Consider the following 17936-nt stretch of genomic DNA (forward strand, 5'->3'; position numbering starts at 1 on the left):
TATTCCCACATTTAACTTTTCTGGATATATCATACAAATGAAATCATATAAATGGAATCATACAGTATGAAATCGTTCGTATCTGACTTTGTGCTTAGCTCAGTAATTTTGTTTTCAATTTGAGGGAGAGAGAGTGTGTGAGCGGAAGAGGGGAGCAGAGGGAGAGGAAAAAAGAGAGAGAGAGAGAGAGAGAGAGAGAGAGAGAGAGGATCTTAAGTAGGTTCCACGCTCAATGCAGAGCTCCACTCGGGACTCAATCCCACGACCCTGGGATCATGACCTGAGCTGAAATCAAGAGTCGGATGCTCAGCTGACTGAGCCCCCCCCCCACCCCCCGGAGCCCCAGCGCAGTAGTTTTGTTTTGTTTTTTTTTTTTATAACGTTTATTTATTTTTGGGACAGAGAGAGACAGAGCATGAATGGGGGGGGGGGGGCAGAGAGAGAAGGAGACACAGAATCGGAAACAGGCTCCAGGCTCTGAGCCATCAGCCCAGAGCCCGACGCGGGGCTCGAACTCACTGACCGCGAGATCGTGACCTGAGCCGAAGTCGGACGCTCAACCGACTGCGCCCCCCAGGCGCCCCCCAGCGCAGTAGTTTTTAAGGAGGGGTGACTCTGGCCTCCAGGAGACATTTGACAATACTTTGGATATATATTTGGTTGTCACAGCTGGGAGAGGGCGCTACGGGCATATACAGTGGGTAGAGGCTGGGGATAAAGCTAAAACATCCTGCCCTGCACAGAATGGCCCTCTACGACAAAGAATCGTCTATCCCGAAGTGTCAGTGGTGCCAATGGACCTGACTTGGCATAGTGGTTTTGAGGTTCAACCATGTTGTAGCATGTATCATTATTTCGTTCCGCTATTCTTTCTGTCTGTATGAATTCGACTATTCTATGTATCTTATATAAGTGGAATCATACATAGTGGTCCTTTTGTGCTTGCTTATATTCACCTAGCATTAGATCTCCATGGTCCTTGTAGCATTTATCAGAATTTCATCCCTTTTACGGGCTGAATCATATTCCATTGTGCGTGTTTTGTTTTTTTTTTTAATCCATTTATCCATTGATGGGCTACAGTTGCTCTTTGAGGAAAGGATTTGTCGTCCTCCATGCTCCACCGTTCTAGAAATGCACCTGCACAGGTGTACTTTTACATTCATCTGTATATTACTAGATTAATGACTATCTCCCACATTAGACAAGCTCCATGAATGCAGGAATTAGTTTCCGTTGTTGTTGTTGTTGTTGCTGTTTTCTCTACCCCAGCACCCAGTAGTAGGCATTTGGTGAACACTTATGAATATTTGAGATATGGAACAAAACGACTCCCTCTGATCCATTTGAAGCAGGAAGACAAATGGACAAATGTGCTTTCGGAAGAAAAGAAATTGCCACTGTTTGCTGAGCACTTACTACGTTGCTCAGCTCCATGCCAAGCTTTTCGTTGCCTCAATTCATTTAATCCTTAACAACTAACCCTTTGAATGAAGTATGCACAACGAAATCACATTTTAAGGACAAGAATGGGAATTAAGTTATGTCGTTAGCACAACAGGAAAACAATGATATAATCGAAAGGGCCTAATCTGAACACACCCAAGTGAGATGATTTGCATGCTCCTCCTGGAATGCATGGCCTTTGGGCGAAATGGTAGGGAACTTGTAAACTACCCTCTCATCCCCATCACCTATGTTTGACTTGAACTTAGTTAACCAGGATGTGACTCCACTTGACTAGTATCATCCACGTATTAAGGATGGGGAAGCGGGGATGTGAAGATGGTGAGCGGGGAGGCAGAGTAGAAGCAAGGACACAGAAGATGCCCAGTACTCCTTGAAGGCAGTGGAGAGGGAGGCCCGGACAGAGGCAGGGGCTGGACAGCAGGGTTCTGGGGGCAGGGACAGCATCGCGGTGCGGGCTACTGATTCCTCAGGCACCAAATGATAGCGGACTGGATCCTATTCCCCATCTCCCGCTCATTCCCGGCCCTTCCCCACCGGGGTCACTCACCTGCTCCTAGCGCCCTGGTTTCTCAACGCAGTTACTTAACTCCGTTGTACCTGCGTTGCTAGGTTACCCGCCAATCACTGAAGGAGGGACTCGGCGTCTGACTGACTTTCTTTTTCACCATTCCATTCCTTGTTTCGCTCAATCCGCCCCACCTCCTGAGGCCTGACCAATCAGGAGTACCGCCTCTCTGACCCTCCGCCAATGAAAAGGCCCGCGAGTCTCCCTGGGTTGGGCTGAATGAGGAAGGCGGGGGTGGGGTGGGTGGGGAAAGGGGCGGAGCTTCTTTGTCCCACCTCTTCCCAAGGAGGTGGGCAGGGGATCCTGCATCAGCAGCGGGCGAGAACTGGGGAAGGACGTGAAGCTTGCCCAATCAGAGCTCATCATGCTGCCTGGGTAGCCAATAGGCCGCGGCAAAGAGGTGGAATGGGGCGGGGCCGGGGGGTTGAAGGGACGGTAAGCGGCGGAGGAGAGAGCTGGCGCAGCTGCCGTGGTGGCAGCGGCTGAAGTGGCGGCGCCTGCGGCGGCTGCAACAGCTCCAGGCTCGGGGCTTTGGCGGCGGCGGCGGCGGCGGCGCCGGCGGGCTGGGCTGCGCGGTGCGGACCCCGGCGCGCGGTCCGGGTTGCTGGGGCGGCGCGTGTAAGAATCTGAGGGGTGCGAGCGATGGCCTGACGGAGAGGGCAGGGGCCAGGGGTCAGAGGGCATGGAGTAAGGGGTTGCGCCGCGCTCTGGGCTGTGGGAGGCGGGCAGGGCGGGCCCAGAGGGACTTCGGGAAGTCATCGCCGCGCTTTTCTCCCTCCAGCCCAGGCCGGTGCTTGGCGCCCCCTCTCCTCGCTCCCGGCTTCCTGGGGCGACCCCCAAGTTGGGGCCCGGACCAGAGCCGGGAGCACGTGGAGCTGGAGCCCGCATTCCTTGTCCCCCACCCGACCCCGCCATCTGCTCGGCTCCCTGGCGCCCTCAGGCGCCCCACCCGCAGGGTCTCGTGCCTGAGTCTGGATGGCTGCTGGCCCGCTTTCCTGGGACCTGTCCCCACGGATGACCCTTACTGGGTCCTCTATAGAGGGAGGAGCAGAGCCCGCCGAAGGAGCACTGGGCTGGGACTCAGGAGCCCTGCACTGTGTGACCTTGGGCCAGTCCCTGCTCCCCTGTGGGCCTCACTTTTCCCCTCTCTGCAAAATGATGGGCTGGAGTTCAAATTGCTGGTCTGGTTCTGGCAGGAGGTAGATGGTAATGGTTGAGTGGGGAGGGCCCCCGCATTCAGACAGCCTGAGATCGAGCTGTTGAAATCTGGGCTCTTACCACCTCCCTGCTTATAAAAGGCAGGGTAAATTAGCCCCTCTGAGCCCCAGTTTTCCCCATCTGTGAAGTGGGGATATTAGCTAAGTAGGATTTCTCAACAGCAGCACTGTTGACATTGGAGCCACATATTTCGACGTTGTGGCAGGTCTCGCCTGTGCGTTGCAGGGTGGCTGCTTAGGAGCACCCCTGGCCTCTACCTACTAGCACCCCTCCCCCCTAGTTATGATAATCAAAAATGTCTCCGTATGTTACTGGTGTCCCCCGAGGGCCCAAATCAGCCTGGTAGAGACCCACAGAACTCACATACCGCATGCATTGTTAGCAAGCAGTCCTATATTAAACAGTTAAAATAAAAACCTCTAGCCATTATGATAGCAATGATAAAAAAAAAAAAAAAATTTAGAAACCTCTTCTTGATGAGTTGAGAAGGTTGGTAGATCCTCTCACCTACAAAGTAAATGGCAGGGAGAGAATGAGAAGACGTTGATCACTGTCAAAGCTGCGCGAGGGATGCAAGGAAGTTCATTTACATATTCGGTCTATTTTCGAATATGTTTGAAAATACCTGTGGTGAAAAGTTAAACGGAAGAGAAAACAAATAAAACACACGCTGCTGCGCAAGACTGCCCGAGTGGCGGCGTCTCAGTTGGGATTTCCTCCCTTGCGTTCTCCACTGTTGAGGTTTCCAAGCAAAATTAATCCCCGGATTTGGGGGGACACTTAAAAAAGTCGCACAGGAAGTTGGCTGGGCAGAGCGCTCCGGGCTTAACCAATAGAATGGCGCTCACTTTCACTGCCTACTTTTAAGAAGATGTTGACGCGCAGGAACTTGCCCAGGGTTTTGCTGGTGGCGTGTGGAAGAAGCAAATGGCCGGCTTGCCCTTTAGTGGTTTAGTTTGGAGACAGACTTGATGGGGCCCAGAAGGCCTCGGCTTGAGGAAGGAACCTGCTGCCGTCTTTAAGTTCAAAGGTCTGCCGTCAGATCTGCTGAGTCTTCGCTTTTGGTCCCACTCAGCGGAAGCGGGAATGTGTATAAATAGGAACCGCAACGGGCTAGTTCTGTGGGTTCTAAATGGGGAGTCCAGGATGAGTGCCGTTTGCTGTGTGACGCCGCGATGTCATTTAAAAAAATGCTCGTCTCCTTCCTCCCGAAACACCTAAATCTAGGAGAATAATGCTTATATAAGAATGATATGGGCAAGTGTGGGTGATCTGGCATGCTGACTCTGCACGTCTTTGAAGCTGGGTGCTGTGTAAACCCCGAGGCTGGGTCTGGGAGAAATTGTAGTGCGGTGGCTGGGGTAACCGGTCCGGAGCCAGACCGTGTAGTTCAAAGTTTGGCTTTCGAGCTGTGGGTTCTTGGTCAAGTCACTTAATGTCTCTGAGCCGGAAGTCTCTCGTTCTGTAATGGGGGCTAGTACGGGGGTTAATAACTTGCGGGGTTCCCGGGTGGCTCAGTCGGTTAAGCGTCAGGCTCTTGGTTTCGGCTCAGGACACGATCTCACCCTTTGTGAGTTCAAGCCCCGCGTCCAGCTCAGCACTGACAGTAGGGGAGCCTGCTTGGGATTCTCTCTCCCCTACCTGCCTCCCCCCTGCCCCCACCCCTACCCCGCTTGCTCTGTCTCTCTCTCAAAATAAATAAACTTAAAAAGAAAATCCTACTTACTATTAATGAAGTTTCAATCAGCTTTACTTAAAAATTGCTAGAAAACCCCTGCTACATAGTAAATGCTCAATGAGTATTAACTACTATTATTGGTTTTTTTTTTTTTAAGTCGAAAATCTTCACAAAACACATAAACAAGGGTCAAGAGGGATGGAGGTGGTGGAACATATTAGCCATAATCTCAATCTCCAAACATAATTATGCTTAAATTTTCAGTATTTGTTCTTACACAGTTCCCTGCCATACTTTAATGCTATTACTGTAATACTCTATTTATTTTTTATTTAAAAAAAGTTTTTTTTAATGTTTATTTATTTTTGAGAGAGAGAGAGGGAGCGGGGGAGGGACAGAGAGAGAGACACACACACACAGAATCTGAAGCAGGCTCCAGGCTCTGAGCTGTTAGCACAGAGCCTGACGCGGGGCTCAAACCCATGAACCATGAGATCATGACCTGAGCTGAAGTCGGTCGCTTAACCGACTGAGCCACCCGGGCACCCCTGTAATACCCTTTATTGAGATAGAATTCACATACCATAAAAAAATCCACCATTTTAAAGGGTACAATTCCGTACTTTTTAGTACATTTGCATGGTTATGCAACCATTGCCACTGTCTGATTCCAGAATGTTTTCATCAGTGGTTGTATTTTAATAATTGTTTTTCTCTTTTTACCCCCCCCTCCCCCCCGAAACCTAGAAGATGCCTCTGATGGAGGAATTTCTGGGAAGTACCTCTGGGCCAGTGGCTTTGAATGAGAGCTCAAAGCAGAGACTATTCAAAGCTCTGGACATCGCATCCTGAGGGCTGCAGGAGAAGAGAACATGGCTGTGAGTTTAGATGACGACGTTCCCCTCATCCTGACCTTGGATGAGGGTGGCGGTGCCCCACTAGCTCCCTCCAACGGCCTGGGCCAAGAGGAGCTGCCTCGCAGAAGTAAGACTGGGGGGGGGGGTGCCGGGGGAGGGGCACAGCTCTTCTGTTTCAGGGGGTGAGTTGTGGGCTTGGTGGTCTGGTAATAGATGCACCTGTGCTAATGCCTGACCTTGCATTTGACCCCTGAGTTCTGACACAGAAAGTACTAGGAGACTGTGGGGTCCTAATCTTGCACCCCCAGCTTAGGGATTCTTCCAGGGAGGAGCCTCCCCTCCCGGGGCTCTCAGTGCCTTACCCCCCTTGCACTAGAGGTACCCTGGCTTTGTTTGTGGATGCTCGGTGGGGACCTCAGGCAAACTGGCCCTTTGGCTAACTTCCCTGCCCCATTCCTTGTTAAAAAAAGAAACAGGGGCACCTGGATGGCTCAGTTGGTGAAGCATCCGACTCTTGATCTCAGCTCAGGTTTTGATCTCAGGGTTGTGAGTTCAAGCCCCGTATTGGGCTCCGTGCTGGGCGTGAAGCCTACTTAAAAAAGAAAAAAAAAAAAAAAAGGAAAAAGAAAAGCGAAAGACACCGATTTCAACCCTGGCCTCCTCTGTCCAACCCGAAACCTTTGGCAGGAAAGCAGAGTTGAGTGCTTCTCCACGTGGGTGCTCAGGCCCTTGCTGCTGCCCAGGACAAGCAGGGAGGCCGGGGCGAGCATTTGTCGTGATCCATTGATTTGAGGGTTTGGGGTTTTGCTCTGTGTCTTCCTCTAAACCAGAGCCTGGCATGAAGTGAGCCCAAGAGAGGCGAGCTTTAAATTTTTTACATTTTAATTGTGTTTCTGGCAGAACGGGAGACCTTAAAAAGCTTCCTGGTCCTTGTCCCGGAGCCATTTCCCTCGCATGCTCAGGCCTGGTGTCCGGGAGAGCTTAAAATAAACTTTCGTTTTGTGGAGGGTCCTGAGATGTCAGGGGTCAGTGCTTTAGGAGCTCCTTACCAAGTGGACGTGCCGCCCGCTGGCCATGCTCCTGAGCCAGGACAGAGGGCTATTGCTATCCTCCAGATCACATGGGAACACACTTGGGCCCCGGGAAAGACGAGCCTGGCCCTTCCGTCTCCTTTGTCCAGAGAGAACACAGTCAGGTTGCAGGGAGCTCAGCAGCGTCCCCTTGGAAATGATGAAGGACAACGTTGTTCCTGTGGCTGAGACTATGACGGGAGGCCTGGCTCCCTGTAAACTGGCCTCTCCTTGCTTGGCAAATTCAGTCCGCCGCCCCCACCCCCACCCCCCCATCTCCATGGTAGATCTGGGTGGTCTAGGAAGGTTAGACTATCAATCTCTTCCCTAAGTGCCATTCAGGGCTGAGAAATCAGTGGCTCTGATTTCAGGCTCACTTCTTAGATGCCCTAGAGCTAGCAAGCTGAGTGTGAAAGCTCCTCTTATCTGTTATCTTAACTAAGATCCTTTGGTAGCAAAGGCACTATTCCTATTTTAAGGAGGAGGAGACCATGAGTCCGAGAGGTGAAATAACATGCCCAGGGTCACACAGCCAAGCAAGTGGCTGAGGTCACATTTGAACCCAGGACTGTCTGACTCCCTTCCTCCTCCTTCTCCCTTTTTTCCTCTCCATCACAAGCCCTTGATAAATGCGAGTGCTGGCCCTTAGCATTTGTATATATTAATGTCATCAAGATGAGCGTGTTGTCACTTTCCAGATTTACAGAGGAAGAAACAGCCTCACAGAGGTTAAGTGACTTGTCCCAAGTCAGACAGCTAGTAAGCGGTAACGCCCCTCTGATACCTGCCCCTACACCCTGTGTGAGGTCCTTTGAAGAAAGTGATGTAAATGAACGTGACCTCGTCTCAGCTTGAAAGTAGGATCCTCCCTAGCGAAGGGGTGGTCACGTCCATGGCCAACAAGGGAATGGACCACAAGGGAGGGTGGTTGACATGCTAAGGGTGTGGATCATTCTGGAAATAGTCCAGCTCAGGATTCTAAATTGGAATCCTGGTCATCGTCGTGAGTGCCGCTTTTAAGTCCTTGCATAGTGTCAGCTGATGGCCGGGGTGTTCAGCTCTCCTGCGGATCAGCGGGAAGAGCAACCTAGTTCTGTGTCAAGATCAGGTTTGGAACCAGTGACGGAGCTTGAGTGGGAAATAGGCCAAGTAGACAATAAAACCAACCTTGGATGGGCCACTGGCGAGGCTATTCTTTTTTTTTTTTTTTTAATGTTTATTTATATTTGAGAGAGAGAGAGAGAGAGAGCGACAGTGCTCCAGCAGGAGAGGGGCAGAGAGAGAGGGAGACACAGAATCGGAAGCGGGCTCCAGGCTCCGAGCGGTCAGCACAGAGCCTGTCGCGGGGCCTGAACCCAGGAGCTTCGAGATCATGACCTGAGCTGAAGTCGGACTGCCGACCGATGTAGCCATGCAGGTGCCCCCTGGTGAGGCTATTCTTACCTAGGTGAAGTTGGTGGCTCCTTTAGGCTGTATAAGAAGAATGAAATATAGGGGCACCTGGGTGGCTTAGTTGGTTAAGCACCTGACTTTAGCTCAGGTCATGATCTCGCGGTTTGTGGGTTCCAGCCCCGTGTCAGGCTCTGTGCTGACAGCTGGGAGCCTGGAGCCTGCTTTGGATTCTGTGTCTTCCTCTCTTTCCGCCCCTCCCCACCCCCCCTTTCAAAACCAAATAATAAAACATTAAAAAAAAAAAAAGGGAAGGTCCAGGGAAAGTGTACTTTCCGTGCAGTGTGTTGGTGCCTCAGTTTCCCCTCTCACCCTCTTACTAGATCATTTGCTCAAACCTCCGAGAGCTGGTGGGTGTAACCCACCAAGCCTTGCTGGCAAATCGGTCGGGCCTCTCTGAGGAAAGAAGAGATTTCAGAGGAGACCTACTGCGCCTCAGTTCACGCCTTTGTTATTTCATGCTTGGATTTTGGCATTGGCCTTCTCCCCAAAGCCCCCCGTCCCCGTGGTCTTGAACAGTCTGTCTGAACCACAAATCGGACCCGGTACTTTCCCGAGCTCGCAGCCCCCCAGGACCTTGCCGACCCCTACGGGATGCGGGCCAAACTCTTTAGCCAGCGCCCTCGGCCTTGTGTGCCCCGGTGCCTTCTTGCCTGAATGGTCCCATTTTCCTGCCTTTGCCACAGTGTCAGGCCGCTTCGGGCTCTGTGAAAGGCCCATGCGTTCTTCAGCCGCTCTGCCTTGCTGGTGACTCTGCCCAGCCTCTGGTTTGCTGCCATTGTTGCTTGCTTCCAGTTCTGTCTTGGAGATCCTGCTGATACTCCCGTCTCTTCGAAGCCTTCTCCGGACCTCCCCTTCCTGACAGGGCTAATCACTCACTGCCCTTTCCTGCTTTGGCGTCTAGATGAGGCTCCCACTATTGCAAGTAGCTTACTGCGTGGTAATGACTTGTTTAGCCGTCTGATCACCTGCTGGGCCCTGCGTTCCATTCATCTTGGCATCACCCAGCTCGATGCCTACGGTACATAGGCACTCAACAGCTCATGGTGGAAATAAAACCTAATTGGGTTTTCTGGGGCCTTATCGCTAGCTCGTGGGAGTGGTGTCAGGGACCTGGTCAGAGGCGGGCGGTATCTCTCCCTGCCTTTTCTCCTAACCCGCACTCAGAGTCTCATTTTCCCCAGTACAGCCGATTGTCCTAGAGGCTCCCACCATCGACACCCAGTCCGTGGCTGATGTAAACCCTTTCGGTGTTAAGGAGTTGGCAGGATTTAGACGGAGGCCTTCAGCGGAGTTGGCAGCTACGTGGGCATGAGCCACTGAGAACCAAGCCAGCTTTCTAAGGCCGTGAACCTTGTTCTGGAGGCCGGAAGGAAGTCCAACATCACGTCCGCGGCAGGATCAGCTTTTCTCTGAGGCCCTTCTCCTTTACCTGCAGACAGCTGCCTTCTGACTGTGTCCTCACATGTTTGTCCCCGAGTCTGTGTGTCTGTGTCCTAATCTATTCTTACAAGGACACCAGTCAGATTGGCTTAAGGCCCAGCCATATGACCTCATTTTACCTTAATTACTGCTTTCAAAGCTCCGTCTCCAAACACAGCCACATTCTGGGGTCCTGGGGGTTAGTACTTCAACATAGGAATTTTAGGGGCACCTGGGTGGCTCAGTCGGTTGAGCGTCCGGCTTCGGCTCGGGTCATGATCTCGCGTTTTGTGGGTTCGAGCCCCGCGTCGGGCTCTGCGCTGCCAGCTCGGAGCCTGGAGCCGGCTTCGGATTCTGTGTCTCCTTCTCTCTCTGCCCCTCCGCCGCTTGTGCTCTGTCTCTCTCTGTCAAAAATAAATAAATAAATAAATGTAAAAAAACAAAACACAACAAAAAAAAAATAGGAATTTTAGAGGGACACAGTTCAGCCTGTAACACTCCTTTCCTTTTCCTTTCCTCCTCCCATGCAGGAGCCTGGCTGTGCTGCCTGTGACCTTTGACCCTGTGCTAGGGATGGCCTATGCTGGAATATTATCCTTGCAGGGAATTGAAGGGTTGGGATTTTTTTTCTTCCCTTTGTGGGCAAGAATGGATTTTATCCAAGATTCAGACATCTCTCTGGGCTATAAGAGCGGCTGCCGAAATGCTAACGGATGACTCACAGGCAGAAGATGTCAGGTTGATAAAGGAGGCAGGTATAAGCAGAGGTATTTAAAGCTTGGAAATTAGGAATAACCTTGAACATGGTCAGTGGGGCTGACGTGTGACAGCGTGGTTTAGAAATCGCTCGTGGCCTGCATTGTGTATCAGGCAGCGGTCTAGGCCGCCATTAGACCGTAGAGGGTGAACGCCGTGGGCAATACAAAGGATTTTCCAAGGGAATTCTGGTCACACTCACCTTTTGCCTTCTCATTGCCTTTTAACCCAACAGCTGCCTAAGATGGGCCTGTACTCGCTGCTTTCTCTGGGTTGTAAGAAGGATTAGGGTCGAGGGGAGGGGCTGACACACTTAGTCTCATGAGCTACTTTGGGGTTTGTTTGTTTGTTTTTAAGTTTATTTATTTTAGCAATCTCTACACCCAACGTGGGGCTCGAACTCACGACCCTGAGATCAAGAGCCGCATGCTCTACTGACTGAGCCAGCCAGGCGCTCCTTCCTAGGCTACTTCGGTGCTGGTGGCCCATGGTTTCCAGGTGACAGGCCATGCAGGGATAAGGCGTAAGGTGACGGAGCAGAGGAGCCCCGTCTTCCTCCTTCACCCTGTTGCCTGGCATGCCATCAGGAGTTGCCTAACTCGGTGTGAGGTCTAGCAGCGTAGAGGACCACTGCTCCCCTGTCTCCAGGTGCACCCCCTTCCCCCCACCCACCACAGGGGCCGACATGTGGCACCCTTGGCTCCTTTTCCACAGTCTTCGTTCAGGCAAGGTGGGCCAGAGCTGTTGGCCTGGGGGCAGGTGTAGCCAGGATGAGCTGGGAAAGAGCAGTGGGGGCTGTCCGCCCGAGGATGATCACCCCCAAGGTGGGCTCTCCATCAACAGAAATCTGTGCCGACGGTTCTCTCCCTGACCGAGCGTCTCCAGCATGCTTGCCGAAAAGAGTGAATGCAGCCCAGGGGACCCGTGTAGCTTTCGTCACCCGTGATACCCCGGATGGTGGCCTGGTTAAGCACGTGGGCTCCGGAGAGTCAAGCTCCAGGCTTCCACTCCTACCTGAATAGGGATCTCAGCCTCTCTGAGCCTCAGTGTCCTCATCTGTGGAGTGGGCTCATGCTAGCATCTCCCAGGAGGGTTGCTGGGGGGCATTTGGTGAGATCACACGTGTGCCGCCCGTGGTGAGTGTTCGGCTAGTCATAGGCAGGCGTTACTGTCGTGGCCAGAGACGGGGCTTCTTCGGTGGAATATAGGGGTCCTGAACCCAGGCCAGGATCTGAATCCTGTTTGCCTCGCTCCTGGCACAGCGGGTGGCCGCCGGCAAGCCAGGAAGCGGAGGCAGCATGGCAGCTGGAGACCAAGCAGCAATTAGATTTTCACGGCCTCCCAGGGAGCCTGGGCATTTGGCTTTCTTGGGGCCTCGCCGAGGCAGAATGCCGGGTGTCACCGGGCCGGCGGAGGCACCAATTAAAATGAGCAAGCGCCCGGCATGCTGGGTTGCAGCCATCTAACCCAGACTTGAAGCCTTTTACTTCCTCAGCCCTCCCGGTCTTCGTGGGGGATCCTGTCTGTTGCCTCGGGCCCCCCTGCCATGAGATGCCATCTCTCCCCTCCGCCCGCAGAGAGCAGCCGCGTCGAAACGGCGCGGGTGGCAGCTGGGTGCGAGCTGGAGAGCCCCGCTCTGTACCCATCGCCTTGGGGAGGTCTGAGTTCACGTTTGCTCCGGAGCTCCGTGAGCCAGAACCGTCAGCTTCTCAGCCTCCGAGTTGGGGAGGGCACCCGGGAGGGCTTAGATGGCTCACAGCAGCATGTCTCTGGTGGTTTCCGGGTGCGGTGCTCTCCCTGGGGCCACCTTCGAAGGGAACCCGGGCTCTTGAGAGGAAGCGCTGAGAGGGATGCCAGTCCCCAGACCGCCCCCATCCCATCTTTGCGTTCGGGGAGCCCACAAGGCAGCTCTCCGTTCTCCCTTTGCTGGGGTAAACTCCTTGATTTGGACATTTCTTAACTCCTTCCCTTCTGGTAACGGCTCTCGGGTACTGAGCCCCTCCCATGTGCCAGGCAGTGTCCAGGAGCACTCCGCTTGTGCCGGCCGTCACTGGGTGCTCCCAGCGCTTGCAGGATCCTCGTCAGCAGGAGAGCAAACTGATGCTCTTGGAGGTTGAAACGTACCCGAGGTCACGCAGCCAAGAAGTGCCGGCGGCATCGAACGCAGGTCTTCTGACTCCGGACTCAGGCTCTTAACTGATGTGCCACATGCCACGAAGTGAACTCTGTGCACGAGGCAGCATTTTAGGCTGAATTCTCTTTCCCAAAAGGAAGCTGGTTTCTGTCTTTATCTTGTTTTTTGTTTTTTAACTTTTATTTCCTATCAGACATGGTATTCTAAATTGGAGTTTCGTACCTGGAGCTCCTTCTCATAGCTGGGGCGCCTGGGTGGCTCAGTCGGTTAAGCGTCCGACTTCGGCTCAGGTCATGATCTCGTGGTTCGTGGGTTCGAGCCCCGCGTCGGGCTCGGTGCTGACAGTTCAGAGCCCGGAGCCTGCTTCGGATTCTGTGTCTCCCTTTCTCTCTCTGACCCTCTCCCGCTCACAGTGTCTCTCCCTGCCTCTCAAACATGAATAAAAAAATTAAAAGAAAATAGCCCAGCCGATGGGGTTTCATCGTACAAGTTGTATTGGATCATCACAGGGGACCGGAAAATGTGGGCAAGTGAAAAACCAGACCACAAAGGACACCCACGACTCTACCCCGTAGAAAACTGTGGCTTTCTCTTCCACGTTTGCTGTTCCTCCGCTCTTCCTGTGCCCAGGCATTGGGCTCAATTTTACATCCTGGTGGTTGGGCTGAAATTGAGAACTTAGGAGTCAATATTGGGGAAGTAGACAGGAAGGACAAAGGAAAGTCAGCTTTGGAGCATGAGACTCAATGAGACTCAGTGAGGAGGGCAATCCCCTTAGGTCACGGTTCCAGGGGCAGGGGACCCCACATCCGGCCCTCCCTGGAGAATGTTCCTTGGACTGGATAACTGAGTTAGGTCATTGGAATTTGGGCTCTCTTTGGCACTGGGGTCCCTCTTGCCTTGTTTGCTCTTTGTGGGAAGGACTTATCTAGCTGTAAAAACGTGTGGTTCTTCCTCCTGGGGCACGCTGGGGAGCGTGTGTGCTGCTGTGTAAGGGGCGGCTGCCCCTTTGGTCACTCACTGCCACGCAGGATCACAGGCAGGTTGTTACCACATTTTCCAGTGTTGCAGGAGAAGTCCAAACCTACATTTTTAATCGGAAGTCTTATGATTTCTATTTTTATTATTTAAAAAAACCTTTTTTTAGTGTTTCTTTTTGTGAGAGAGAAACAGAGTGAGCACGGGAGAGGGGCAGAGAGAGAGGGAGACGCAGAATCCGAAGCAAGGCTCCAGGCTCTGAGCCGTCAGCACAGAGCCTGACGCGGGGCTTGAACTCACGAGCCGTGAGATCGTGACGAGCTGAAGTCAGATGTGTAACTGACTGAACCACCCAGGCGCCCTGGAAGTCTTCTGATTTTTAAATATTGGTAACTCGTTCTTATTTCTTAAACACAGCCGGCCGAATACAATCTGGTCACTGGGCTGCTGCTCTATGACCTCTGAGCCGGAACACACGAATTCAGCCTTGGCTTTGTGTTCAGAACAAAGTACTTCAAAATAAGGAAACAGTATAAAACCGACCAAGGAACTACGGCCTTGAAGTATTCTTGACCTTTGGGTGGCATTCAGTGGGAATTGGAACGGCCCTGGGGATTTCGCTCTCTGCTTCCATGTGATTTGCCTAAAGAAAGCCCAGATTTCATCCATCTGTGGAATGGAGGCCGGAGCTCGGGGGCGGACGTGCCAGGCCGGGCACATATGGATGAGAGGGCAGAGCAGGTGGGCGCATCTCCTACAAACCCCTTTGTCTTCCTCTTCTGTTTATACTTTCCTCCCTCTGGGTTGTAGTTCTTGCAACTCTCGGCTGGGGGGCCCATTTTCCTTTCTTTCTCTTCATTTGCATTCTGTCCAACTTTAAGACCATCTTCTCTGTTCTTAGCTATTTGATCCAAACTGGGGCTGGGAATTTTTTTTTTTTTTTTGGCTTTGACTTTGAGATGTATAATAAAGATTCAGGCCGGTGTTAGAAATTAGAAAAAAAAAAAAAAGTAACAGTGAAGGGGCGTCTGGGTGGCTCAGTTGTTTTAAGTTTCCAACTTCAGCTCAGGTCACGATCTCACGGTTCGTGGGTTCGAGCCCCGCGTCGGGCTCTGGGCTGACCGCTCGGAGCCCGGCGCCTGCTTCGGATTCTGTGTCTCCCTGTCTCTCTCTGCCCCTTCCCCCGCTCATGCTCTGTCTTTCTCTTCTCTCTCAAAAGTAAATATTAAAAAATATAGTACCAACTGAATAGCTAGTGTAAGAGCGGCAGGGGGGGGGAAGACCGTTCCAGAGGAAGGAAACAGGGGGCAGAGGCCCGGAGGTGTCGGAGTGGGTGCGTATGGGAGGTGCTTGGGCTGGAGGGTGGGGAGGACAGACTGTCTCCAGATCTTACAGGGTCTCTCCCCGTCCACCTCAGGAGCTGGGGCCTCATCCTGGGTGATGGAGAAGCCCGAGAGGGTGCTTCTGGCGGGGGAGCGACGCGGTCACGTTTCAGGGGCGTTGTCGGAGAATTTGCTCAGGCCGCCCTGTGGAGAGTGGCTGGAGCTGGGCGTGGAGACTGGCTAACATGGTGGCAGCCCAGGGACACGGTGGGACCTGTTTTGTTCGGCCTGAACGGTTTCCAGGGGTGGCGTGATCAAGCAGCCATTATGCTTGGTCACAGAATGAGCACACAGCCCCTGTGGCCTCACACACCCCGGCTTCCTGGGTTTGTTACCCGCCTGGGGCCTGTAGGTGTTTGGGTTTGTTGCCTTTGGAGTAAATTTCGGTGGTAGGTTACCGTGGCAGCGACGACACCGTGGCAGGAGTCAAGAGAGCAAATGACAGCGGAGGGTCATCTAAGGGAGTAGCAGATGGGCCTGTGGCCAGGTGGCATTTGGGGACAGGTGGCATCGGGGATGCCGGGGAGACGGGCAGGGGCAGTGGCGCGGGCAGAGGGAAGGACGTGTGCAGGCCAGAGGCCAGCACGCTAGGGGCGCGTCGGATGTGGGCCGTAGTTAAGCGTATAGGCTCTCGGGGGCACCTGGGTGGCTCAGTCGGTTGAGCGTCCGACTTAGGGTCAGGTCATGACCTCACTGTTCGTGGGTTCGAGCCCCGCGTCAGGGTCTGTGCTGACAGCTTGCTCAGAGCCTGGAGGCTGCTTCGGATTCTGTGTCTCGTTCTCTCTCTGCCCCTCTCCGGCTTGTGCTGTCTCTTTCTGTCTCTCAAAGATAAATAAATGTTAAAAAAAAAAAAGAGTATAGGCTCTCAAACCGCCTGAGTTTGAATGGGCTCTGCTGTTTACGGCCGTGGGTTAAACGAGATGGCATATAGCAGGCGATTAGCACAGTGCCTTACGCCAGATTGAGCGTTTGCTGGATGTTGGCCATTATTATTTGGGTCAGAGCAGGCAGACCCATGTTATGGAGAGCCTAGAATGCCAACAGCAGGAGTTTGTGAACTTGGGCACAGGAGCTACTATGTGTATTTGGTGACATGATGACAAAACCTCTTCCCTCTGACCTCTTGCCAACTCTGGATGCCTTCTCCAGCCACCGTGGTATCCTTCCTTAGAAACCCTGAGGTGGGTGAGCCCCGGATAGCAGTGACTTTTGTCCCTGGAGATTGGGCGGTGGTTGGAGAGGAGACGGACTCCTAGGATATTCTGTAGCGGCAGGAGCCAGGTTTGGCATTTTTTTTCTGGACTTCCCCGGGGCCGGGTCATCCGCAGTCCTGAGGCTCAGCGCTGTGCCTGCCTCGTGCTAGGCACTCAGGAAACATCTGGACAAAATAGAACTGAGGAGTACTCGCCCAGGGTCCCCTGCCCTGGGGCATAGGTGAGGGCCTTCTAGAAACATCAGGGACGGGGTCTGACAAAAGGGCAAGGAGTTAGTGAAGGAAGAGTGAGATCGGGGTGAGTATATTCTGCTGTGCCCTGCCCCCCCCCCCATGCCTTTCCTAGCCCCACCACGCCAAGCCCTTACAATCAGAAAAGACCTACTCTCCTGATTGAAAAAGGCATGGTGTCCAGCTGTATCCGACAGATAAGTTTCTGCTTTGTTCCATAGCACTGACAGGACCCCCTCAACAATCCATTGTAGTCGAGGGTTGATCAGGAAGTTCTCAGTCGGCTCAGCCAGGAAGCTAGATCTAACTCTGTCCCCCTTCACGAGAAAGCTTTTATGTGAAAAGAAAGCTTTTTCCCCTCCGTGGAGAAAAGGAGGGTCGGATTCTGTCCTCATAACCACCCTTCGTGTACTGAGGAAGTGATATCTTGGCATACAACTGGGGTATTTGGATTGAAAATTTAAAAAATACATGTGTGTATATATATATATATATATACACACACATTTTTAAAAATTTTTTCAATGTTTATCTTTGAAAGAGACAGTGTGAGTGGGGGAGGGGCAGAGAGAGGAGACACAGCATCCGAAGCAGGCTCCAGGCTCTGAGCTGTCGGCACAGAGCCCGACGTGGGGCTCAAACTCACAAACCACGAGATCGAGACCTGAGCCAGAGATGGAGGCCTAACCGACTGAGCCACCCAGGTGCCCCTATGTATGTGTGTGTGTATATATATATATATATATATATATATATATATATATTATATATATATATATCTTTTTTATCTCTGTGTATTTTAGCTATAAAAGCAAGCATGGAACATAATATTGTAGAAGCAGTGTCTTTTTTTTTTTTTTTTTTTTAGGCATGATTTAGGGGTTTATATTTCTTTTTTTTTTTCTTTAAAAAAAAATTTTTTTTTTTAATGTTTATTTATTTTTGAGACAGAGAGAGACAGAGCATGAACAGGGAGGGTCAGAGAGAGGGAGACACAGAATCTGAAACAGGCTCCAGGCTCCGAGCTGTCAGCACAGAGCCCGACGCGGGGCTCGAACTCATGGACCGTGAGATTGTGACCTGAGCCGAAGTCGGACGCCCAACCGACTGAGCCACCCAGGCGCCCCTAGGGGTTTGTATTTCCACGAAAGACTCCGTTATGTCTGGGGATTCTCCGAAGTGAAGGTTTGGTGGCTTCAGCCGGCCTATGGAGCCGCACTTGCAAACCTCTCCCTCCGTGCGCGCTCTGGGTTCCACCCCCTGCTCCCTGGCCCCACGGTGGATCCACTAGCTGCAAATCAGGGTCCTTTATGCTGCCATGAAGAGTGTCTCCCCCCGCCCCAGCCGGTGTTGACGCTCTCTCATTAGAGGCAGCAAGTGCTGTGATAGTGGATTGTGGTTGGAAAGGTCGTGTGTAATGTTTCTAACTGGTTTAGCCTAGTGGCCCGTGGGAAGCGATGGTATGCATCCCCGTTTTGCAGACGCGCAGTTGGAGGCATGAAGGAGTGGGGCC

The 17936-nt window shown here is 52.5% G+C and overlaps 1 protein-coding gene across 2 annotated transcripts in view; it reads left to right on the forward strand.

Moving 5' to 3' along the window:
• Positions 1-2468: 2468 nt before the first annotated feature.
• Positions 2469-17936, forward strand: part of TPCN1 (two pore segment channel 1) — a 63407-nt gene continuing 47939 nt past the window's right edge. The window contains exons 1-2 of one of the 2 annotated variants that reach the window (XM_053902063.1): positions 2469-2653; positions 5679-5915. In XM_053902063.1, coding sequence (XP_053758038.1) covers positions 5804-5915 — 112 coding nt within the window. In that variant the 5' untranslated portion in view covers positions 2469-2653; positions 5679-5803. The remainder of the gene's footprint in view (positions 2654-5678; positions 5916-17936) is intronic. The other variant, XM_053902064.1, reaches the window with a different exon arrangement.

The sequence above is a fragment of the Panthera pardus genome, unplaced genomic scaffold, assembly GCF_024362965.1.
Source record: "Panthera pardus isolate Hobbes unplaced genomic scaffold, ASM2436296v1 HiC_scaffold_15, whole genome shotgun sequence".
Classification (NCBI taxonomy): domain Eukaryota; kingdom Metazoa; phylum Chordata; class Mammalia; order Carnivora; family Felidae; genus Panthera; species Panthera pardus.